This window comes from Solanum stenotomum, chromosome 8 (assembly GCF_019186545.1).
Source record: "Solanum stenotomum isolate F172 chromosome 8, ASM1918654v1, whole genome shotgun sequence".
Lineage (NCBI taxonomy): Eukaryota > Viridiplantae > Streptophyta > Magnoliopsida > Solanales > Solanaceae > Solanum > Solanum stenotomum.
The window spans coordinates 16,268,687-16,291,427 of record NC_064289.1 but is presented as its reverse complement, the minus strand read 5'-3'; the positions used below and the strand labels follow the sequence as shown (position 1 = coordinate 16,291,427).

General features: G+C 35.2%; 1 protein-coding gene and 1 non-coding gene across 2 annotated transcripts; one reads left to right on the top strand and one right to left on the bottom strand.

The window, feature by feature from the left end:
* Window positions 1-5,879: 5,879 nt before the first annotated feature.
* On the bottom strand, window positions 5,880-19,244 carry LOC125874412 (uncharacterized). The gene is made up of 14 exons (XM_049555296.1): window positions 19,086-19,244; window positions 18,493-18,640; window positions 18,268-18,386; window positions 18,083-18,170; window positions 16,217-16,365; window positions 15,109-15,249; window positions 14,932-15,039; window positions 13,411-13,522; window positions 12,543-12,686; window positions 12,382-12,419; window positions 12,203-12,295; window positions 11,115-11,198; window positions 8,640-8,789; window positions 5,880-6,177 (listed from the first exon to the last, which is right to left on the bottom strand). Exons 1-14 carry the CDS (start codon window positions 19,152-19,154, stop codon window positions 6,043-6,045), a joined length of 1,578 nt encoding a protein of 525 aa, XP_049411253.1. The 5' UTR covers window positions 19,155-19,244; the 3' UTR covers window positions 5,880-6,042.
* A 49-nt stretch (window positions 19,245-19,293) lies between these two features.
* On the top strand, window positions 19,294-19,365 carry TRNAC-GCA (transfer RNA cysteine (anticodon GCA)). The gene has a single exon. It is a non-coding gene; the product is annotated as a tRNA-Cys (tRNA).
* Window positions 19,366-22,741: the final 3,376 nt, after the last annotated feature.

Here is a 22,741-nt window from a genome sequence, read left to right as displayed (position 1 = left end):
GCCAATCCACTGAGAAGCCCCTTTAGTTACAAGAGTTGCAACATGGTACTCGTGATATGAAATACAGCATTCCCTTCAGCCAGAGACAAGCGAATGGCACCAATACCCCCCATGAGATGGGGGTCATTAATATGAGGCTCATTTACATCGTTAAGGTTTCCGATGTCGTCTTGATGGCCTACTTGGCTGTCATTGCTATCGTTCACACTCATACTTCCTCAAATATTTTCACAAATAAACAAAACAAAACTAAAAATTAAGTAAGTAAACTACGACTAAGAAGAACAAAAATCCTACTTAACTACAAATTCTCAAATAACACCACTCCCCGGCAGCGACACCATTTTGACTTCACGTATCAGGACACTACTTCGGTTCAAGTGCTAACGATCACATGTAGTGATATAACCCAACCAAGGGTTGGGATCTTTCCACAGGTAGTGATTTCAAGAATTAATAGAAAAATAAAATTAAGTTCTAATCAATCATAGCTATAAACATTATCGAATACAAACATACTAAATCTAAGGGGTGACGCAATCGTCAATTATCAATGAGGGGTTTGTATTAATAAATCAACAAAAACAACAAAAATATAAGTAAATGAGATAGGGAGACGGAATTCTTGGGATGTGATAGGAATATGGGATACAAGACACTATCGGGTAGATGTTATTGATAGTACATCGCTGAATATTTGTAACTAGGCTAGATTTTAGTGGGGGTAAATTCTCTCTTGAGCAACTTACTTCGAATCAACTTGGTTTCTCTCGAACACCGAGTTGCCGCATTTAAGCACAACCTCCACCTTTGCTCATTCACTCTCTCGAGCTGAAAGTATGGGAGAGGGCCTAGGATTCACTCTCTCGAGTTAAACCCACGACGACCCAATAACCAACGGCTATCGATTTAGTAGTCTTAGCTTTAAAACCTCTCTCTCGAGCAAGCCAAAAACACTAAGATGAAATCGTATTTGCAACTACAATCTCATTAAGTTTAAAAATAACTACTAAATGAAATCACAATTAAACAGCGAATATACCAACAATAAGCAACACCCAATAGTAAATTTAACCCATACTCATAAAATCACACCCCAAGAATTGAAATTTTAGCTAGACATGAAAAAGAGATAGAAATCGATACCAACAAGTGTTTCCATCAATGATGAATAAAGTCTTTAAACACGTCAAGGATGAAGATTCTTCGAGACCCACTTTCAATTTCTTGGAATTGAAAATCTTCAAATCTTCAAGTTCAAGCACAATATCTCCCAAAACTCTAAGAACTAAAACTGAAATATTTTAAGTCTCCAAAATAAAATTTATCTCTAAAGTCTGATACTAAGCTAACAATTTAAACAAGTATTTATAGGGTTTGAAAATTTGGGCTGCGGAGGATCACTCGGCGCAGTTAGTCGGGATCACCGACACACTCGGCGATCCGCCCTTTGGTCTGGTTCATCGTCTTTCTGTTTTTGCCTTCAGCATCCTCTCATTTTGAGGTGTTGGGCGATAGAGTGCTGCTTCGCGAAACTGCTCGGCGACGCGCCGACTGCTCCTTTTCATTGCAGACTTTACCTTCTCCTTCAGGGCTCAACATATTGGAACATTCGGCGGGATTATGGCCTTTCGGCGACACGCCTAATGGATTAGGCAATCCTCAGGGTGTCCTTTCTCTGTTCTTTCAGCCGCTTTGTTCCTTTTTGCTTGATAGCGTCCATGTTTTGTCTCTCGATCCAAATACCTAAAACCTAAGGGTTTACATCAGTTATTAAGATAAAATATGCATTTGAGGACACTAATTCTATCAAAATATAGCCCTAAATGAGTCCAAATTGTGGACTCATCAACAACCACCTCGAAACTAAACAACACCTTTAAGAAATAGTTTGAGTACAAAAAGAGTGGACTTCAACAAGAAAGATCCATGAAAACCTGAAAGAACTGGCTCACCCTTGAATCCGGTCACGCTCATTAGTCACCTAGCTAAAGTCTATCAATAGTCACCTGAAGATGTCCTATACTCAACAAAGAAAGAACAAGTACAGTATCAGTCCACAACCACAGTATACTGGTAGGATCACACGGCTATCCCATTAAGTGAAACACATGCAAGTAACCACAACATTATAAAATAGGCATATACCGAACATATACAATATTAGTCATTTTTTCAGGATCAATGTAGCATCCCACATTCTCAATAATACACACTGGTTATCAATTTAGAGCAACATACAATCTTCCAATATCAATCATCATTAGACATGAACATAATCATCACAAGTAGATACACAATACAATTCAATGGTTCTCTCATGGAACCCCATTCAAGGGTCCTCTCATGGAACCCAAACCTAAACTGTTAGCATATCGGTTCGTGGTATACGATCCAAGTTAGTGTGCCGGAAGTGGCAGTCGATCCCATGTTTATGCCAGAACGTGGCAACTGATCCCATGTTTATGTCGGAACGTGGCAACCGATCCCATGTTTATGCCGAAACGTGGCAACCGATCCCATTTAGTGTGTCGGATCGTGACACCTGCCCATTCAACAAACAACAATCACAATCATATAACAAGAGGTGATTCATGGCATACAATTATTCAATTATCCTTATTTATGATTAGGGTGATCAATAATGCAGCATTCGCATACATACATGCATTATAATGAAGCAATTACAAACATAGATCACACCAACATGAAATCACAACCATCACCTACCTCGAATCCAAGCTTGAATCCCATAAGGCACTTGAATCTTCCCTTTTCTGGATTCTTTCCGCTTGTTCTAGGTCTACAAACAACAATTTATATGCAAGGATCAATAATCAAAGGTCTAATTATCTAGATTATAACAAACTCAATAACCCTTAGACCAAACCCAAGATCCTAATACCTAACTTAGGGCTTTTTCCACCATAAATTCTAGATCAAAACCCTCCCCCGTCGATAATGACCCACTAGATTACGTTCTACAGATCGAAAAATGGATTCGGGAAGTTAAAAGCCTACCTTTAGCCTCAAGAATGGTGAAAAATGAGTAGGAGTCGCCTGGGGTCGTTCCTTAGCTCTAAAAATCGAAAAGTGCCAAATAAGGTCGTTTAGGGGTTTATTAACAACTTTAAGTCGCGTCTGGCTCGCCACGGTGGACCCATCCCGCTACAGCGGCCCCGCTCTGGTGGCTCCAATCCCGCTTTGGCAGCCTACACGGAGACAGAATGTTACCCGTTCACGCTAAGATCATTTTCGGGAGTTCTACTGGCCCAAATTCGATTCCTTAAAATCGTACGGGTTCCTTAACGTCTTATCTATCTACTCATGTGGTCCAAATCATAATTAGATCTCTCATTAATTACCAGATTTCCCTACACCTTAATGACTCCGATTTCGTCCAAATTTGGACTAGGTTGGAAATTCCAAGTTACTACGAAAAAGTTTTTTGGCCCCAATTCTTTCTTCATTGACTTTTCCCTAACGACAGAATTAGGTCGTTACAATTTATTAATTAGCGAGAAGTTATAAATTATTTTTGAAAGATAAAATATAAAGAATAGTAATGTTAGTAATAAATTGATAAATAGTATTATACATATTTAAAGAAATAACTACATGATTTAGAAAATATATCTTATTTGTTTACTATACATAACTATACATTAAAAAAATTGTTTTATAATTATATTTTACTTTTTCTAGCATCTTTCTTCTTTCTCAATCTTTAGATTTTGAATCCTTATTAAAAATCCTAGCTCTGCCACAGCAACAGACTATATTATAGTGTGCTGAAATTGTAACTAAGTCACTTGGTAATCAATGAAATCTGTTAGTTATAAAAAAAAAAAAAAGTTTTCTCCCTCCCAACACCCACTCCCTGCCTCTCTCACTGCCTCTTTTCTTAATTTCCAGTTTTATTTGTTCTTCCTTTAGTTTTTTTTTTTTTTTGGGTATTATCAATTATATATTTACTCATTTTATTTTGTCACCTTTTTCTCTTCTTTTTTTTGGTACAAATTTTTGTATTTGATGAATATTTTTTTTAAAAAAAAATTCATCTAAAATTCTTCTACACGGTTTCTTCCGGTGTTGGATATATTTTAATTTGTGTGTCGATATCAATTATAATCTATCAAATACATGAAATGAAATGCAGAAAAAAAGAAGATGACAGATACATGAATCAATTTCATCAATTGTATCACTATTAATACAAGTGATACGAGCAATATCAACCTATATTTCTATATCACGAATGAATACAAGTGATATAATGTGCATGCTAGTAATATAAATCGGTCTTATTTTTGTATTATGTATCGCGAATGAATACAAAAGTGAATAAATACAAGGGATATAGCCTATATTTGTTCCCAAATATCAATTGCCTCTCTTCCCCATCTCCCAAATCTCGCTCACCTCTTTTCTCAATAAAATTGTGGCTATGAATTATAAATATCCAAAACTATAGCTATATATCTTAAGTTATGTCCAAATTATAGTCATTTTTTAAAAGTTGCTCATATTAAAAGCCTCATTTATTTTCATTAAGATTTAAACATTTGAATGTGAATGCACATGTGAGTGATTAAGATGTTGTTTCTAGATCTGATCACTAAATGATTAAGACTGTTTATTTTTCAATACCCGAATGTACATAATTTCTTTATACGTACACAATAAATATACAATTCAAATAAAAATTAATTTAATATTTAAATAGAATTAATAAAATAAATTCATTATTTGATTAAAAAGATAAAGCGCTTATCAAGTTAGTGACAGTGGAGATAGTTTGTAGTGATGGTGGTGACGATAATAGTAATTGTTAGTGGCTAGCAATAATGGTAGTGATAGTTGTGAAAATGGAGGTGGTTGGTGTTGTGGTGACTGTCATTATGATGGTGGTGTTGGTAATAGTAATGATGAAGTTAATTGATATTAGTAGTTGGCGGTGTTGATGATTGTGGCTCAAGAAAGTATGATAGTTGGTGATGTGTTTGTGATAGTTGACCACAATGCTACTTATGATGACAAAGATAGTAAGTAGTAGAGATTGACCACAATTATGATAGTGGCCGATAGTAATGGTGGTGGTGATGATCGAAGAATATATGGTGGTAGTTAGTGAAGTGTTAGTTATGATAACGAAGTCTGTTGGTAGTAGGAATTGACCATAGTGTTAATAGTGGTGGAGGTGGACGCAGTTATAAAGACGGTGGCAGTGGCAGAGGCTACAGAGATGGTATTGGTGGTGACAATAGATATAATCGTAACAATGGAGGAGATAAGTATAAGTGCAGTAGCAGCTGCCAGTAATAGTTAGCAACCGTAATAGTCGTGATGACAGAGACGGCGATGATGATTGACAATGGTGGTGGTAATTGTGATGGCAGAGGTAGTCAGTGGTGGTTGCCATTGATTGTGGATAAAGTGATGGTGAATATTATCCATACAAGAATACCTCTTAATAATATTAATGCTCTTGTCTAGGTCTTAATCATTAAGACCTATTCAGACCTATTAAGTGCTTAAATCTTAATGAAAATAAATACACTTAATGATATGATGTCTAAACCATTCAAATTCAACCCTCTATTAAGTGCAAACAAATGAACCTAAATATGGTAATCCTTATAACATTTATATATTATTTTAGAGTGGCTCATATTTGTGTTGGTAAAAGGTCAGTCATTGTTTAATAAGATTTATGTCAAATCATAATCAATCTGTTTAAGCAACATAAATCTGATGAAACAGAAATATTGTTGGGGGGTTTTTAGGCGTAGAAACTTATTCATCTATCTCTTAGTAGAAGGATTGGCCATGTATATGCTAACTGCCATAACCGAAAAATTGGCGGGAACTCAACAAACTAGACAGTACAAAGACTTGTTGATAAGTCTCCTCATAATTCAAGAAATAAAATAGAGTGCACACATTAAAATACTTGTTGATGAGATGTTGAATGCAAGATCCTAAATTCTAATAAAAAGGGGTAAGGTCAGGGAAACAAGGTGGGAATGTAAAATTATCATTTTAGAAGTCATGGAAGAGCATGAGAGAATCATCAAGATTCATTAGGGAAGATTCCAGAACAATGCAAACTTTTCTTAGGCGCATGTATTTGTTGCCCAATTCTCCTACCAGCTTATCTTTGGGCATCTGAAGAATCTGGCAAAAGTAACAGCCAAAACTCAACACATTAGTACATGTGGTGAATCCACTAATACTCACTGAAGAGGAAAGGTAAATAACAACAATTGAATCCTAACTTCTCCTTTTCAGTTCAATCTCATCATACAAGCAAAGGGAAGGTAAATGCACAACATAAATAGAATAGATTGCCAGATCATGCAACAAGGCTGATTTTAGCTGTCATTCCTTTGAGAATATTTTTTTTTTGCAAGTATCTGCTTCCGACAAGAGAAAGAATGAAGGGGAGAAAACCTTGCAATAGGTGTGTAGCAAGCAAAGTGGTGGGCATGACAATGAAGTTAATGGCAAGATATAGTAACAAACAAATGAAAGAAAAATGTTATGCAACTTGACTTGAACAAGTAACCAAGCCAATTTGAAGCCCTCTTCTCCCCCTCAGGGTTAGAACACTCTATTACATCTGAAAAATTGAATCCAGACAACATACTGTTAAGCAAAACCAACATATATTTTGGATTTATGGTCTAGAAAGAGTTATATCTTGCACAGTTATACAGCCCAAGAGATCATTCCTTCCACTTGAGGGAAAACAGTAACTGCACATGCACAAAGGTGTTGCCTCAACTAATGACCTGATCTCTCCCTGTTAAGGCATTACCTCAACTTTCTACAACCTATCTGCCGAAATTTGCTTTTAGTTGCTGCATAATTTTTTAGCACAATAAGTTGCTTATTTTTGGGATGAATTTAAATTTTATGGAGATTATGTTTCCAAGTTGACTATTTAAAGCCCATGTTTGATAAAAATTTTGAGAGGAATTTTCAATCTTCTTAAAAGAACTGACAGTGGTATCCAAAGCCCATTGATCTTAATGGATCAGTGAGTTCATCAAAGAAAAATGATTTTTCACCGTTTTTAACCCAAATCTAATTTCAACCGATTAGCAATTAATGATTTTTTAAACGCATGAGCATTGTGTTAACTCTTGCCTATTTTTAACGCTTGGGCTCTAATACCAATTTTCAAAATTTTAACTATATTTCTTTTAACGCACAACTACTTTCAACCAATACCTATTTTAACCTAATACAATATTTTATTCATATTTATTTTTAATCATGACAAGCATACATATCTCTTTGAAAGGCCCACAAATCTTCATAGATGAAAATCATTGTAGTTGGTAAGTGAAGATGAAGTCAAAAAGCAACTTAACAAAATGCATGCTTAATTCTCTTCCATTTGACAAGAAAAGTTATACAATTACTTCCAATCACAAAACAACGAAATTGTTACTGAAAAATACTTGTAGCATGTGAAAAAAAAGGCATGGATATTGAGTTCAAGAAGAAGATGAAAAAGTCATGTTACAGAAGTGTGCAAGTTCAAAAGCACTTAAAAAGAATTTAGCACCAACCGCAAAGGCAAAAATTGAGGAGCAGTTTTTTTAGATTGTAGCAACTGAAGCAGGGGAGAAGTGTTGAAATTTGCTTTCAGTTACTGCAGTAATTTTTTTTGCATAATAAATTGCTTAGTTATCTAAAAATTTCTATTAGGTTGTATTAGTTTGTTGATTTCAGCTTTTTGAATTTTCATTATGTAGATTTTCTGCAAATTATGTTTTGATGTTGACTATATAAAACTCCCCTATGCTTAATAAAACTATTGAGAGACATTTTCAATCAATACTATTAACCTTTTTGTTCCACCATCCTTGAAAAAAACCAACAGTCTAAGTGTATTTGGTTGTAAATTTTAATCAAGATTTCTCTAGATACTTTTACTCTATCTCGACATGCATGTTTACATGACAGAATAGATGATTAATGATTTCCCCCGTCTGGAATAATATGCCCCATCTACCAGATCTCAAACATAAATCAAACAGATAGCTTCATATTCCCTTTCTTGGTTAATGTTCCATCCTGATTGAAGGGAAACAAGCAATAACAAGTTCTTTTCCAGAATATCATTCTTGATGCATGCACACTCATGGTTTTCTTTAGTGTTTGAGAACCTTAATCTGCCAGCAACAGGAAAAAGTGAAAGAACTACTATGTTTACTAACAGAGTAGATAACTAATTCACACTCAAGTGCCACTTGACATAAGTGGTTCATGTCTCAAAGTAGAACTAGAAAGACTATTTTGTTCCCTTTGAACTCCTTTATGGTTCGTGCCACTCTGTAGGCTGACCAATTCATAGCAAATTGATATGTCTGTCTTAGATGAACAAAGGGAGAACTTTGATCTCACTCGATCATCTTTCGTCAGAAGATGCCGGACCTAAAATGAAGATGAATGCAACTACATACGGTTGCCGCAATCAAAAGATAACTAATTATTTGGTTCATTAACAGACATATCTACTCACCCATACTTGCAAAGTTAATGATGATAGAAGATGAATGCAACACAAAAATAAACAAGCAATAGATACAAAGTAAAAACTTGATAAGATATATCTGTAAACAAACCTCTTTTTCCTGTTCTTTCTCATGTGTTATTCTCAATCTCAAATTAAGGGCAGCATGGTACATTTCATCTAGAATATGTTCCCAAAGAGACTGCTTATTAATTTTCCACAGAATGAATTCTGATTGCTTTGCTGCACGTGCAATAACTTTCTGCAGAGAATGGGAACATCGTTAGTATGTACTACAAACTTTGTTCAATGCAATCTTTATATATAAACGTGTGTGTATGCATGTGCCCATACATGCATGTATGTGTACATATGTACAAAGATAAGAAGAAGAAAGCTTTCTCCAATGCAGGCCACAGTTGGAAAATAACACAATTCGGAGCTTATCATTTTACTTTTTATTTTGTCCCGCAAGCCTATCAGGGCATTTCAAATGCCATCAACCTTCTATATCTAGATGGAAAAGCATGACCATCTGTTTAGATCATAGAACTTCATAGATTAACAAGTTATATAATGTAGCACTCCGTTGAAAAGGACAACAAGGAGAAATTCATAGTTGCATAAGTAGGCATTTATGCTACCTAACATACCTACTTAATTGTATCCTACAGTGACAGTTATTGTGATATTCATCTGCACTCTGAAGCTTCATTATTGTCCGCATTACTTTTCTGCTTCACTGTGGATAGAGACTTCAAAAGATGGTGAGAGAATTGCTGCTCAAAAAGGGATTTGACTAGTTAGTAGCTTTCTGCAGTTTCTTTTTGTCGGCCAATTTGAATTCCATTTCATTTTTTATTTTGAATAGAGTAGGAATCTGCTCATAAGAAACCCAGCAGGAGGAAACAAGCATTCTCCTAGTCTAATGGTTGCCTATGCAGGTGCTAGTTTGTGGAAATATATAAGTAGTTTATGGCCTATCTTACAACAAAACATAAGGTGGAGATTGGATACGGGAGCAAAACTAGATTCCTACAGATGTATCAGGCTGGAGAAGAGAAACTGATGGAAAATGCTCCCCATTTATATAGTATTTCTACAAAAAAAAAAAAAAAAAACTCTGTACTACTGCAGATTGTAATTCAGAAGCAGCCTAGCAACCAAACTTCAGAAGAAACTTCAATGTTTGGGAAATGCAAGATGCCTGTCAACTACTCAATCTTCTAGAACCTACAACCTTGGATGAAAACAAAGTGGATTCAGATATGGAGGGCCAGTAAATATGAGAGATATTCTGTTAAAAGCTGCTACAAACTTCTTTGACAACAAACTGGTTGGTGGGAGGTATCATGACCTTGGAAGGTGCTTTGGAAGATCAAAACACATACAAAAGCTGCTGGTTTTGGGTGGATTGCGGCCCTGAACAGATGTCTTACTCAGAATATGCTAAAGAGAAGAGGATATGCCTTACACAGCATGGTTTTTTACTGTAAGAAATTCAGGAATCTGTACACCGTTTATTCCTCCACAAACTGGACAGATATGGAATCTCTTCCTAAATATCTATGGTGTTAAATGGGTAATGCCTGATAGTATTAGAAGTCCGTGGGAAAGTGGCAGAGTCAACAGGTAAGCGAAGGGACAAAGAAGATATGGACGACCAGTCCTCTATGAAATAAGCAAAAGATGTTTTGAAGATCATAGGCTCCACATTCCAATGTTAAAAATAGATGCTAGCAAAATTTGTAATTTCAGTGGAAGGGAAGTGTAGTAGACGACCTGGTTCAGTTTTTAGATTTCATGGATAAGCAGGAGTTCAATATGTAACTGCTATCCTATGTATTGGTACTTTTCTGAAGTTTCTTAATAAAAGTTACTTTACCTGATAATAAAAGGAAACATGCATTCTCCTTCTGTACTTCTGATGAATCAGAATGATCCTCACACTTGATTCTTGAGATTTTACCTTTGAACAGAATCATGTGTTCAAAATCAGTGGTAAATTTTCCTATTGAGGAGCTTAGCGATTCACCCACTTTGCGTACTCGGGTAATTGTGTTGGGTTAGAGAGTTCATGGTGTCCCAAGTCCCCATCCAGTCTTCAGCTAAAATTTGAGTCCCCTAATTTCCAGTATGGATCTCGTCATCTCTACTATGAAGCAGAAGATAATTGTAACGAAGTTGTGCACAGCATATGGAACTTCCCAAAGGATATTTCTGTTAAACGTAAAGATATATTTGTTTCAGATTATTCTATGAATTTCAGGGTATGCCCCAAGTGTCCAGTAATTCCCCATGGAATAGACCAGAGGTGGTCATGTTACTATTTAGGAAGAGATAAAATATAGTTTATAGCATGTATCCGAACAAACTTACCCTCCCTTCATTAGCTTTAGCTATCAGATACAGAAGCAAAGCCAAGTGTATTTTTGCTGTTTCCATAACATTGGCATAAAAGAGCAAGAAAATCCACAGAATAGTTTTGAGTTATGTTTTATTCTACTCAAGGTCTTCAATTTTAAGGATGCAATCGAATCAAGACATATTATTCTATTACTACAACAGAAGACTGGAAGCATATTACCTTCATCTCTAAGTAGTCATCTTTCCACAGCTTAAATAGAATCTTGACTGCGTCTTTCTTTTCAACAAATGTGGTATCTGAAATCTGAATAATTACAGCATAGTAAGACTGCTATCATCTCATTTATCAACAAATTGTAACCCAATAAACAAAACCCTCTCACACACTAGTCACTAGTGCACTTCAACACTATTCTCATGTACGCGTACTTTCTCAGGAGCCTCTACAATGTGAAAAGAATATCAATGGAAGTATGGAACAAGTGATATATCCTCTAATATGTTGTATTTTTTTACCTATTTTCTTAATGTTTTATCTATCATATTATTTTGTTCTTAACTTCAGTTTTGTGAAACACTTTCTCAACATTTGGGGACTACATGTTTTGAAGGCTTACTTTAAGATTTACATTTGCTAGAGTAAATTACAATTTAGAGAACCAAGGAGATATACACTCGTCCCTTCAGCGAGCAATGCATATTGCTTGGTAAAGTGAGCGTGGCATTTTGATAATACATGAAGATATTGAATAAAAAATAGGAGAATATCTGAAATGACGGTCATCAATTAAAGTTGATAGCAAATATATAAACCAGTTTCAGAGAAAAAACAGAGCTATCTATGCTTTAATGATTACATCAAAACACTTTTCGTCCCTCACAACATTAGCTGGATTTGATAATAGATTTCTTATGGGCTATAAAGAAAGAGGGAAGACAGCCCATGATAAACAAAATCTGTCACGTACAGAGCAGTCTCATAGTCATCTATTTATTTAATTCTCTCATAGTGGTGGTGGTTGAACCAGTTTGTGGGTAACTCGACTATTTCATTACATGGTATTGCCCGCCAGTAAAGGTACCGGGTAATTTTGTCCACCAAGGCTTAGGTAGACGAGAAAAAAATCACCTTGCACGTTATTTTGTCTCTACTGGGGTTTAAACCTTGGTCTCACTTTATTGATTGATATACTACACCCTTGGGTGCCGCCATTGCCAATTATGCAGGCAATAATTTGTAGAAATCTAGTATGCCTTCAAATTAAGTAAGTCTTTAAATTAACATATAATTCAACAATGCTATGATACCTTATCCGTTTCAACAAGACGATCAGCTTTCGACAGTAATCTGAACATCCTGTAGGCCTCCCTCCCATATCTTTTTAATACAATGGATTCCACCTGCAAGTTATAGCATGTAGAGATGGAAGTAATTCAATTCTAGAACATTGAGAAGGTCATCGCTTGTCTATAATTTTGTAACCAACCTCTTCAATGCGAGCCTGTTCAATAATGTTCTTCAAATCTGTTCACACATAACTGTCAGTTAAGTCATAGCGGGAAATCAAAAACTTGGATCCACAAGGATTTGAACTTTTTCTTAAGATTATATTACAATGAAAAATCATGTGTTGATAGATATGCATACCTACACTATAAGTTTCATCTATTTCCATCAATGGAGCTTCACATCCTAAATCATCAAGGGAAGCTCTGATACGCTCCAGGTCCATACCAAGACCACCTTCCCTCTTTATCACCTCATCATAAATAGCATTTATGGACTGAGGAACTGCAAATAAAGAATATAATAACAAACGCATTAAGAAAAAGGGAGAAAGAGACTAGATATTCAAAAACAATGCTAACACTACAATGAAACAACCTAACATGAATCTGACATTCATAAACACAAATCGCTCCATTTCTCCAGAAACAAACACATGGAAATTTTTGGCACAATATCCAAAGAAAGTACAAAAATGTAAAAAAACAATTCTACTGCAGGCAACGACTTGTTAATTACTCAACCAGAGACCTTATCTTGAAAAAAACTCAACAACTGAAAAGTAAAGAAGTAAGCATGCCACTGTTATGCATGTCTCTAGAAAGGCCTATAAGGCCCAGGCTTCACTCTAGAAATTTATCCATATACAACAGTACATGATTCAAGATGAATGTACCTTCACAAAAGACTCAAGGTGCTAAACGCCTCAAAAGCAAGGCTGGAGATTAAAGTTGGTGGGCCATTTATTATGAAGAAAAATGAGTGGACTTTGTAAATGTGAAAATATCAAGTCTATTTATGTCATGAAGCTGGCTATACCTCATTTCAAACATATGCATATGATTCATATGTTATCATGAACCTGCCTCTAGTCGAGACATGACCATTATTATCCACTTTTTTTTTTTACAAATGCAAATTTTAGTTTCTATTTATCCATTAACAGTACCAGGAAGAGGTCACAATCATGTTTAAACTTTATTGACCATTAAATGAAATCCTCACTGACCTGAGTTATCAATTCTCAATTTAGTTTCAGAATGTCTACTCAACTCCAGGGTCGCAGCAAGAACAATGGCAGCATCATTGTTGACACGTACTTTCACATTTGCAACACATGCCTACAATGCATACAATTTTATGTAGCTGTGATTCCATAGCCAACCAGTGCTTGAGATTCACAGGAGATTTTAAATTCTAATAAAAAGTCAGACGAGACAAAGTTATCTAAACCATTTCTACTGTAATGGTAAAGGTTTCTGATTTTTGCTAAATAATTTAGCAAGTTAAGGAGAGACTTCCTCAGTGGAGGCAACAATCAGGGCCACAAATCTCACCTCATCAAGTGGGAGAAGGTGACTCAACCAAAATATCAAGGAGGTCTTGGAATCAAGGATCTTGCAACCCATAACAAAGACATGATGATGAAGTGACTTTGAAAATTCAACTTGGAGGATGCATGGTTCTAGAAAGATGTCGTCATAGCAAAACATGGAGGGTTGAATCAATGGTGCACGAAGGCTTCTAGTCTCCCTCATGGAGTAGGGTCTCTGAAAGGGTATTACAAAAGTGTGGACACCTTTGTTCAACAGACTCATTTTGAGGTAGGCAATGGCTCACTCTTAAGATTCTGAAAGGACAAATGGCTTGGAAGTACCACTCTTCAGTATGACTTCCCAAATTTGTGCACATATCTCAAGATCCCAACTCTGTAATTGCTGCAAACAGAGAAGGGAACAACTGGGATCTGACATTCAGAAGAAACATGTATGATTGGGAAGTGAATGAGTTGTTAGACCTTTTTGCAAGACCTCAGCAGTGTCACATCAATCACCAGGCAGTTGACAAGCTCAAGTGGGGGAATCTACACAGTAAAGGAAGGTTACCATCAGCTGTACTCTAGCAACCCCTTGATAGACAATTGACCCTGGAAGCTCATCTGGAGGTCCAAACTGCCTCCTAAGGTTATACGATTCACTTGGACAACTTTATATGAGGCTTGTCTTCAGCTCCCAAGCAGATGCTATACGTGCAAAATGGATCCTGAAACCAACAGGCACCTATTCCTTAACTGTAAGGTAGCCTCAGATATCTGGAACATGTTTCTTTTGGCGATTTTGGTCTCAAATGAACCCCACCCCTCTCAGTTAAGGAGGCTTATGAGAGTTGGGGCCTATGGAGAGTTGACAAAGCCATCAAGAAGATCTGAAACATGGTACCCACTTGTATATTTTGGTGTCTCTGGTTAGAAAGGAACAGGAAATGTTTTGATGGGGAGTCTTAACTCCTTCAGGTCTTTTGAAGGCCAGGTATATTGCCAATTTGTTTAGCTGGTCCAATTTGGTTCCTGTTGTTAATGCAGCAAATCTTTCGGATTTTATTAAGCTTATTAGTCCTGACTTAGTTTCCTTTTGTACAGCGAGCCAGTCATTTTTGTAAGCTAAAATGCCATATCTTGTAATTTTTGCATCTTCTTGATGCCTTTATTAATACCACTTACTTCATCAAATAAAAAAGTTGAGAGACCAACCTTGTGTCTCAAGCGGCGAATGAATTCTTCAAAATTGGCACGCCAAAGTACTTCCTTCTCGCCTGTAGCCGAATCTTTTGTGTTTGACTCCAAATCACCTTGCTTCCGCTAAAATCAGAACACAATAGATCAGCCGACTTTCAAAATTATTATCTTCAATGAAAAGGTCATACCAACCTTCATTCCACATTTCACATCAGTAGTCCTTTTGTCAGCTCTTTCCACAGAATCATTCCAGATGTCTTCAACTAAGAATCTCATGGATTCCATTGGAGCTGCTGCTGCTAAGGCTTGTTCTTCCATGGTTTGTGCTTGAATCTGTTTTCATCGGTAAATGATAAACTCAAGAACATGAACAGTGAAATATCAACTTAAAAACTGCAGCCTTTTCTGCACTATATTTACTTATCAGGAATATTTTATAGAACATGGATGCTTATGCTCTCATCCACCTTCCTCACCCCAAATAACCTATAGGAAGCACTATTCTTCTTGTTAGCAAATGAAGCAGGTTCATTTGAAGAACATCACCTACATTCCTTTAATTCCTATGCTACAACTCCATCCATTTCCATGACAATATTTGACTGAGCATGGAGTTTAAGATATTCATTTTTTTATTTATGTATTATAATATTAGTGGCAATGTAAGAAATATTAAAGTAGTTCTGACCCAAAAAAAAGTAGTTGAAATTTAGTTTGACAGAGGAACTATCACATCAAAGTTCAGAACTGAAGTTAATGGATTGAATACTTGGAAGTTGAAAAAGTTGGATAGAAATGGAATTGAGTCAAAACATTATGGAATGACCAGAAATGGAAAGAGACAAAGAGTGACATATAATTAAAAGTTAAAACAGATGGAGTATTCGTTTTACATTGTCAATTCTGTCTCCTATCCTATTTTCTTGGTAACTGTCATTTCTATGATTTCAATCAGCAAAAAAATGCATGTAATCCTGTCTTCAAACGACAAATGGAAGTACGCTGTTACTGGTTAATAGAAGAATGGAGAAGTATTCTGTTGCTAATAGAAAATCTCCATCACATTTACTTGTTGTTTATGATTAACAGTACTAAAGCACATGCTAAATTAAATAGTACTTCAGCTAAAGAAGGTTTGCCAAGATCACACAGATTTCTAGAGTAAAATCAAGAATGCAGCAGAAAACAAACATCACATGGAGTCATCAAGGTCACTGATATACTCTAAAGAAAAACCTTTTGATGGGAAAGAAAATTGAACAGAAGTTGTCATCATATTATAAACTTGACATCAGAGTACCTTGGCAGATTTAGCACCTCGTTTCTTTGCAGCAGTTTCTTCTGCAGCAGGTGGTTCAAGAAGTGGATCAGGGGCAGGACAGCGTTCCACAAATCTAGCATTAACAAGGCTGTTGAAGCTATCCCGTGCAGCATCAACGCTAGAATCTCCTGGACAATGACAAGGCATTCTTAAAGCAAGAAAGATGTTTAGGAGGTGCAGCCTTGCCTTTCGAAGATTGACAACCCAAGGTTTGTTGCTTCAGGTTCAAGTAGCTTTAATCAAGAAACAAATAAAGATGCAAGTTGAAGTTATGAAATAGATTGGGAAAGCTTGCTCTTTGAATTTCACAATCAACTTCGGGTGATGATAAAGCTCAAGAATTGCTTTAGGTATGCACCCAAGGATATAGTCTAGTGATCAATGTAGTGGGTCCAGCACCATGAGATCCTAGATAAATACCAGCAGAGGCAAAAACATTAGGTGATTTCTTCCCATCTGTCCAAACCTTGGTGGATAGAGTTACCTAAATACTTTGAGCTAGTGGAAACAGCAGGTACTACGTGAAATTAGTCAAGGTGCACGCAAGCTAGCCCAGACACCACGATGGCCAAAAATTGCTTTACATGTGAAGAACATAGATGCTCTCTTGATGCTAGACACCTAGATGTATCTGACTCTGTAGAAAATTTTGAGGCCTTTCTTTCATCCTTCCTCATTTTCTTGTGGCTTGCTTTATTTCGATTTTCAGTTTTGCGTGAGAAGGTTGCAGGGGCTGTTCAAGCAAGGATCCTTTTACCCCAAAAACTAGAAAAAAGAAAGGAAAAGAGAAACTCCAGTACAATTGGTAGTAATAAGTGCAATTTATTTTATACACTTGTAAAGCATCATATTGCTGGACCAAGTAATACTTGTGTTTTACTTCAAAACTAAAGACAGGAACATAAAAAAATGGCATGTAACTAAGAAGTGCCAATAATTTTGTACACTCATAGCTCCTTTCATTGATTAGTTGAGTAATGATTTAGTGTAGTTCCGTCTTTATGCATGAAGAAAAGGTGATTTATGTAAGATCCATAAGATTGTACTCCCTCTGTTTCAAAAAGAATGACCTCCTTTCCTTTTTAGTCTGTTTCAAAAAGAATGACCTCTTTCCCTTTTTGGAAACATTTTAATTTCAGCTTTCCACGTGGCATGTTTAAGGCCACAAGATTAAAGGGCAGTTTTGTACATTTGACACAACTTTAATTTAAGACCACAAGATTCAAAAGTCTTCTTTATTTTCTTAAACTCCGTGCCAAGTCTAAGTAGATCATTCTTTGTGAAATGGAGGGAGTGCTATTTTTTTGATAACCGTGGTGTTTGGGCCAGTTTTTGTGCACCTCAACTAATTTCACGGATACCTGCCACCTCCCACCTCCCACCGACAGCAGGTACCACATAATTTTCTCCACCAAGGCTAGGATAAATGAGAAGAAATCACCTAGTGTTTATGTCTTTTCTGGGATTTGAAACTGAGACCTCATGGTTCTCAACCCACTTCATTGACCACTAGGCTACACCCTTGGGTGATGTTGTGTATCTCACGTGTTCTTTGTCAATGTCTCTTTCAGCTTGATAAAATATTAGAAACAAGAAGTATGTTCATATACTGCCTATCATCTTCAATTAAAACCATTTTCCAATGAAGTGATTTTTTACCTTTTAAAATCAGTAAAAACCTTCTTCTCGTTGTTTCTTATTTAGAAAAAACAGAAGCAAACACAAATGAAAAGCCAAAATAGAACTCAAATTCGCATATTAAACTGATTAGCTATGATGATAGTAAACCATAATCATAGTTTACAAGATAATTCACAAAGAACTACAGAAAGGATATTGTTTCACCTTGTTTCGATGCCTCCTTGTATCTTTCTATAATTTCAGTGAGTGAAAGCCTACCATGCTGAAGCAACCCTTCAAAAATCTCTTCACACTAGAAACACAAACACAATCACTACCATTAATATAAAATATAATCAGCTCAAGATAGGGCGACAAATATTATAACAAGCAAAACCAATAAAACTGACCTCTTTCCCCATCTCCTCAGACACAATCTCTATAAACTTAGGGAACCTCAATTTATGTATAATGTTGTCAAATAGTGCCATGTATTGTGTAACAACTTTTGGTTCCTCCCCAAATCCACCTAAATGGCAATATATCAGACATCAAGGAACTTCTCACTATATATCCTCAAATTGAATAGCTAATTGCAATATGAGAAAAAGTTCTTGTAGCGTTAGTGTTAGTACCTTGTTGTCGCAGTGCAAAGGCTTGAACACAATTATGATGAATAAGCACAAGCAAACAGTTCTTAACATTCGTTCTGCTAAGCTCTGTGGAACTTACTACCTGATATAAAGTTTGTGTTCCTCTTCGCAACAGACAGTCGCAAACCTTCTGCAAAAATGATCAGAAGATGAATTAGGAAAAAGGGGATCATCAACAAATTATTTTAACGAAATTAAAGTGCATCTATATGGTTTCTGCATAAAAGATAGAAAAACCCCAAAAAATGAACAACTACCAGTACCCTCGAATTCAATCAAACTAGTTGGGCTGGCTATACAAATCATCTATATCTATTTCATTCTACTTGGGTCCGTTTCATTCCAATACCAATAATTCGCTATGTTTTATAAAACCCCAAAAGAAAAAAAGGAAAAAACAACAACTGCTTCTCCTCAATCCCATGCTATATACAATCTTCTCACTCCCAAGAAGAAGAAAAATTAAAACTTTGAAATCTTTAGGCATAGGTTTTGCGTTTCTAGTCTATAATTGTCTGTGCAAGAATTGTTACGTATGAATTTGGGTTATAGGGAGAAAAGGCGGAGAGAATTACTGCATTAAGATCGCCGAAGTAAGAAGAGATGAGATAAACAGCGAGCTTGATGCCGTGCGGCGAAACCATGGCGATACCCTGCTTTCTCTCTTTCACAGTACTGAGGGAGAAGGAGACGGAGAGTGACAGAAGAAACGGAGGCGGGAACAAGTCAGGGTTGAAGGCAAGGAAGAAGTTGGATGAAAATATAGGGCTTTGGTAGCATCAAGGGTCCATAGCTCAGTGGTAGAGCATTTGACTGCAGATCAAGAGGTCACCGGTTCGAACCCGGTTGGGCCCTTTATAGTTCTTGCTCTTTTTTTTTTTTTTTACATTATTACTAAAAGGCGAAATGGTCTGGTGGAAGTGAGGAGCATTTCTACTTAAAAATATTAAAAATTATAAAAGAAATATTTTTTTCAAAATAATTAGTTAAAAATATCGTCTTCTTCACCCATTACTCCTCGTTTTCAGCCATATCCTTCCCTGCCCAAGCCCTTTTTCTTTCTTTTCACAATCTATTTTCATCTATTTAGATGATCCTGGCACCTTCTTGAGTCCACCAATTTAACGACGGAGAAAGAGAGCGGCGTCGGTGGTGCTCGCCGACACTACTGATACACAGTGGAGGGAAAGAGAGGTGTGGCTGGTCAACGGAGAGGAGAACGAGGTGGGTGAGGGTGCGAGGATCTAATCATGGTGGCAAAGATGGTAATGGTGTGCGGCGGAGATGAAGGCGAAAATGGCAATGGTGTTTGGCTAGATCTAGTGCGATGGCTTAGGTTGTTGATTTTGTGGAGGTTGGAAGAGGAAAAGTAAAATGGTGATGATGTGGGAGAGATTAAAGTGGAAGGAATACGAGTGGTTTCGCCAACAAAAATGGCGATGACGGCCACTGCTTGGGCCTGAAACAGTGGGAATGGAGAAAATGTATTGGTCTTTTTTTTTCACAACAAAATGTATTGGGTTTTACTTTAATGAATATAATTAAATTTTTATTATTTTACCTTTAATTAAATAATTTTGATTAATACTTTTAAAAATAATTATGACATGGCATTAATATATCTGATGTGGATATGCCCTGTCATTTATGTAAAGGAGAGTGAGCTACACACATGGTTGGAGGGGTTTAAAAGACTCATTTTGATTGAGTTTAAGGGTTCAATTGACAAACGAGTAAGTAAAAGGATTCACAATACAAACTCATACAAGTATAAGGGTTCACTATACCATTTCGCCTTACTAAAAACAACTTAATTTTAGAAGTACTTTTTTAAAATGACTTTTCAGAAAAGTGTTTTTGAAAAAAAAAATTGTGTTTGCTAATTCATTTGAGAAGTATTTTTCATAAGCAAATTGCGTTTGACTAATCTTTTTTAAAAAGTGTTTGAAAGACAAATTACAGAAAAGGACAATTATTAATGTACTTTTAATATTAAAATTATTTTATAGAGAGAAACTATTTATAATATCTATTATTAAAATATTAACTAAATTTTTATTTTTATTTATTAAATTAAAATGAACACATTTAAATTTTCAATCAATATTATATACTTTTTTGGGAGGCTATAAAATTTAATTATTTATTTTTTCTTTTTTTTTAAGTCTTGCAAAAATATTGTTGTTACTTTTTTTTTAATTCTGCAAAATAATATGTAATATATAAAATAATAATATATAAACGTAAAATAAATTATATAATTTATCATATAAAAATAAAAATTCTTGAATGAAATTTAGCCAAATTTATGAAATATGCTAATTAATTAATAAGAGATATATTGGTAAAATAATTACTTACTTCTACTTCTGCTTCTGCTTTTTGTAAGAAGCAAATTTTTTTAACTTATTCCCAATAGCAGAAAAACTTTTTTTGTTTTCATTTAAAAGCACTTTGATTGAATTGTCAAACGATTTATTTTTCAACAAAAGTGCGTTTTTCTCAAAATAAGTGTTTCGGCATCCCAACAATAATGTCAAACAAACTCTAAATTTGCGTCAAAAAATATTTAATAGGTTAATTAATAATAAATTGTTGGTTTAACAGTTTGATAGTGGTTTTGATTTTATTTTTCATCTTGTTATCAATTTCATATCAATTTAAATTTTATTTTTTTGACGGATTAACTAATAATCTGATAATAATTAAGGATAAATCTTATAAGTTCATTATGTTTTACATTTTTTTAATATCGTGCGCATTGTGTTGTTAATACTTATACTAAGCTAGTAGATCATGTTTGATTGGATGGATTTGATTTTTAGGCTAAAATTACTTAATAATTTTGGAATATCCTATTAGATTTTGTTTATGACATTGTCTGCAAGTGATTTTCAATAGAGAAAACATTTCATGTGTAATCTTAATAGGTAACCCAATAATCTAATCGAAAATGAAATAACTAATTAACTAGTAGTCAATTGATCAATATTTTAACGATTTTTTAACGATATAGCAATCTTCAAACCGATAACATGTCGGTCAAATAGATAACCTTATGAACGAAATAGGATACCTAGTTTTGATAACATCAAGGGTTCATAGCTCAGTGATGGAGCAGTTGACCGCAAGTTAGGAGGTCACCGGTTCAAACTTGATTGGCCCTTTTTAATGTTTGTTTTTTCGTTTTCTATTTTGCATATTAAGCTTGTGTTTGGAATGCCTTATGAAATCATGGTTCTTATCAGCATTGAAAGTATAATGCTCTTGTAACATTAAAGGCATGTTTGGAAAGCCATAATGAAATTGGAAATTAGTGTAATTACTCTCTTTGTCCTATTTGGTAGACCAAGTAATTACTTGGTAAGAGGGGAATTGGGTGTAATTGAAGGGGAGTAATTACACTCCTCAATTCCCAAGGGATAGTAAGGAATTGAGTGTAATTACACCATGTAATTACATGAATTTTTTAATATTATATTTTTTTAATATATTTTTGTTTGGAATACCAAGACAGTTCTTCTTTTCTGTCTGGACATTTTCAGTTCTAAGAATGCCACAGCAACAAACCCTGTGCTTCTTCTTTCAAGTAAGATTTCTTTCTTGATTCATTTTACTTTCATATTTTGATGTCTAGGTAGATTATGTATGAATTTGATTTTTGTATTTTCTCCTGTTAGTTCTTGAGATTAAAATAAATATGAGAATTAATTTTTTTCTTTAATTTCTGATAATAATAATAATAATAATAAATTAGAAAATCGATTCTAACAATCAGTTATACATATTTTCTACAATGACAATCATTTGGTTATGTAATTTCAGGATCTGTATGGTTTTAATAAATCATGGCTTTAAGCATGTTGGCTTGCTTATTTCTCTTCTTTGTCTTACTAGCTTATGACTTTGTGAAGTTCGCCTTAGCCGATATACCTCTACTCTTGCTTTCTTCCCATTTACATTATTTGTATTTGAAATTGTCTAGTTGATTGTTACAATGCATAAATATTATCACTGGTAGCAACAGTAAGTAGCAAAACAAAATATCAACTCCTAGCTAGCCTACCAAACAAACTTTAAATGGGTTAATAGTTCAGGTTAGCTATCCTCGTTGCTCGCTTGGGCTTGAAACTGGCCTTGTACATCACTTCTTAGATGATGCGTCGAACCAAAATAATATTTGATTCCTTTCTTGCCATACTTGATATAGGTGATTAGTCAGTCATCCGGT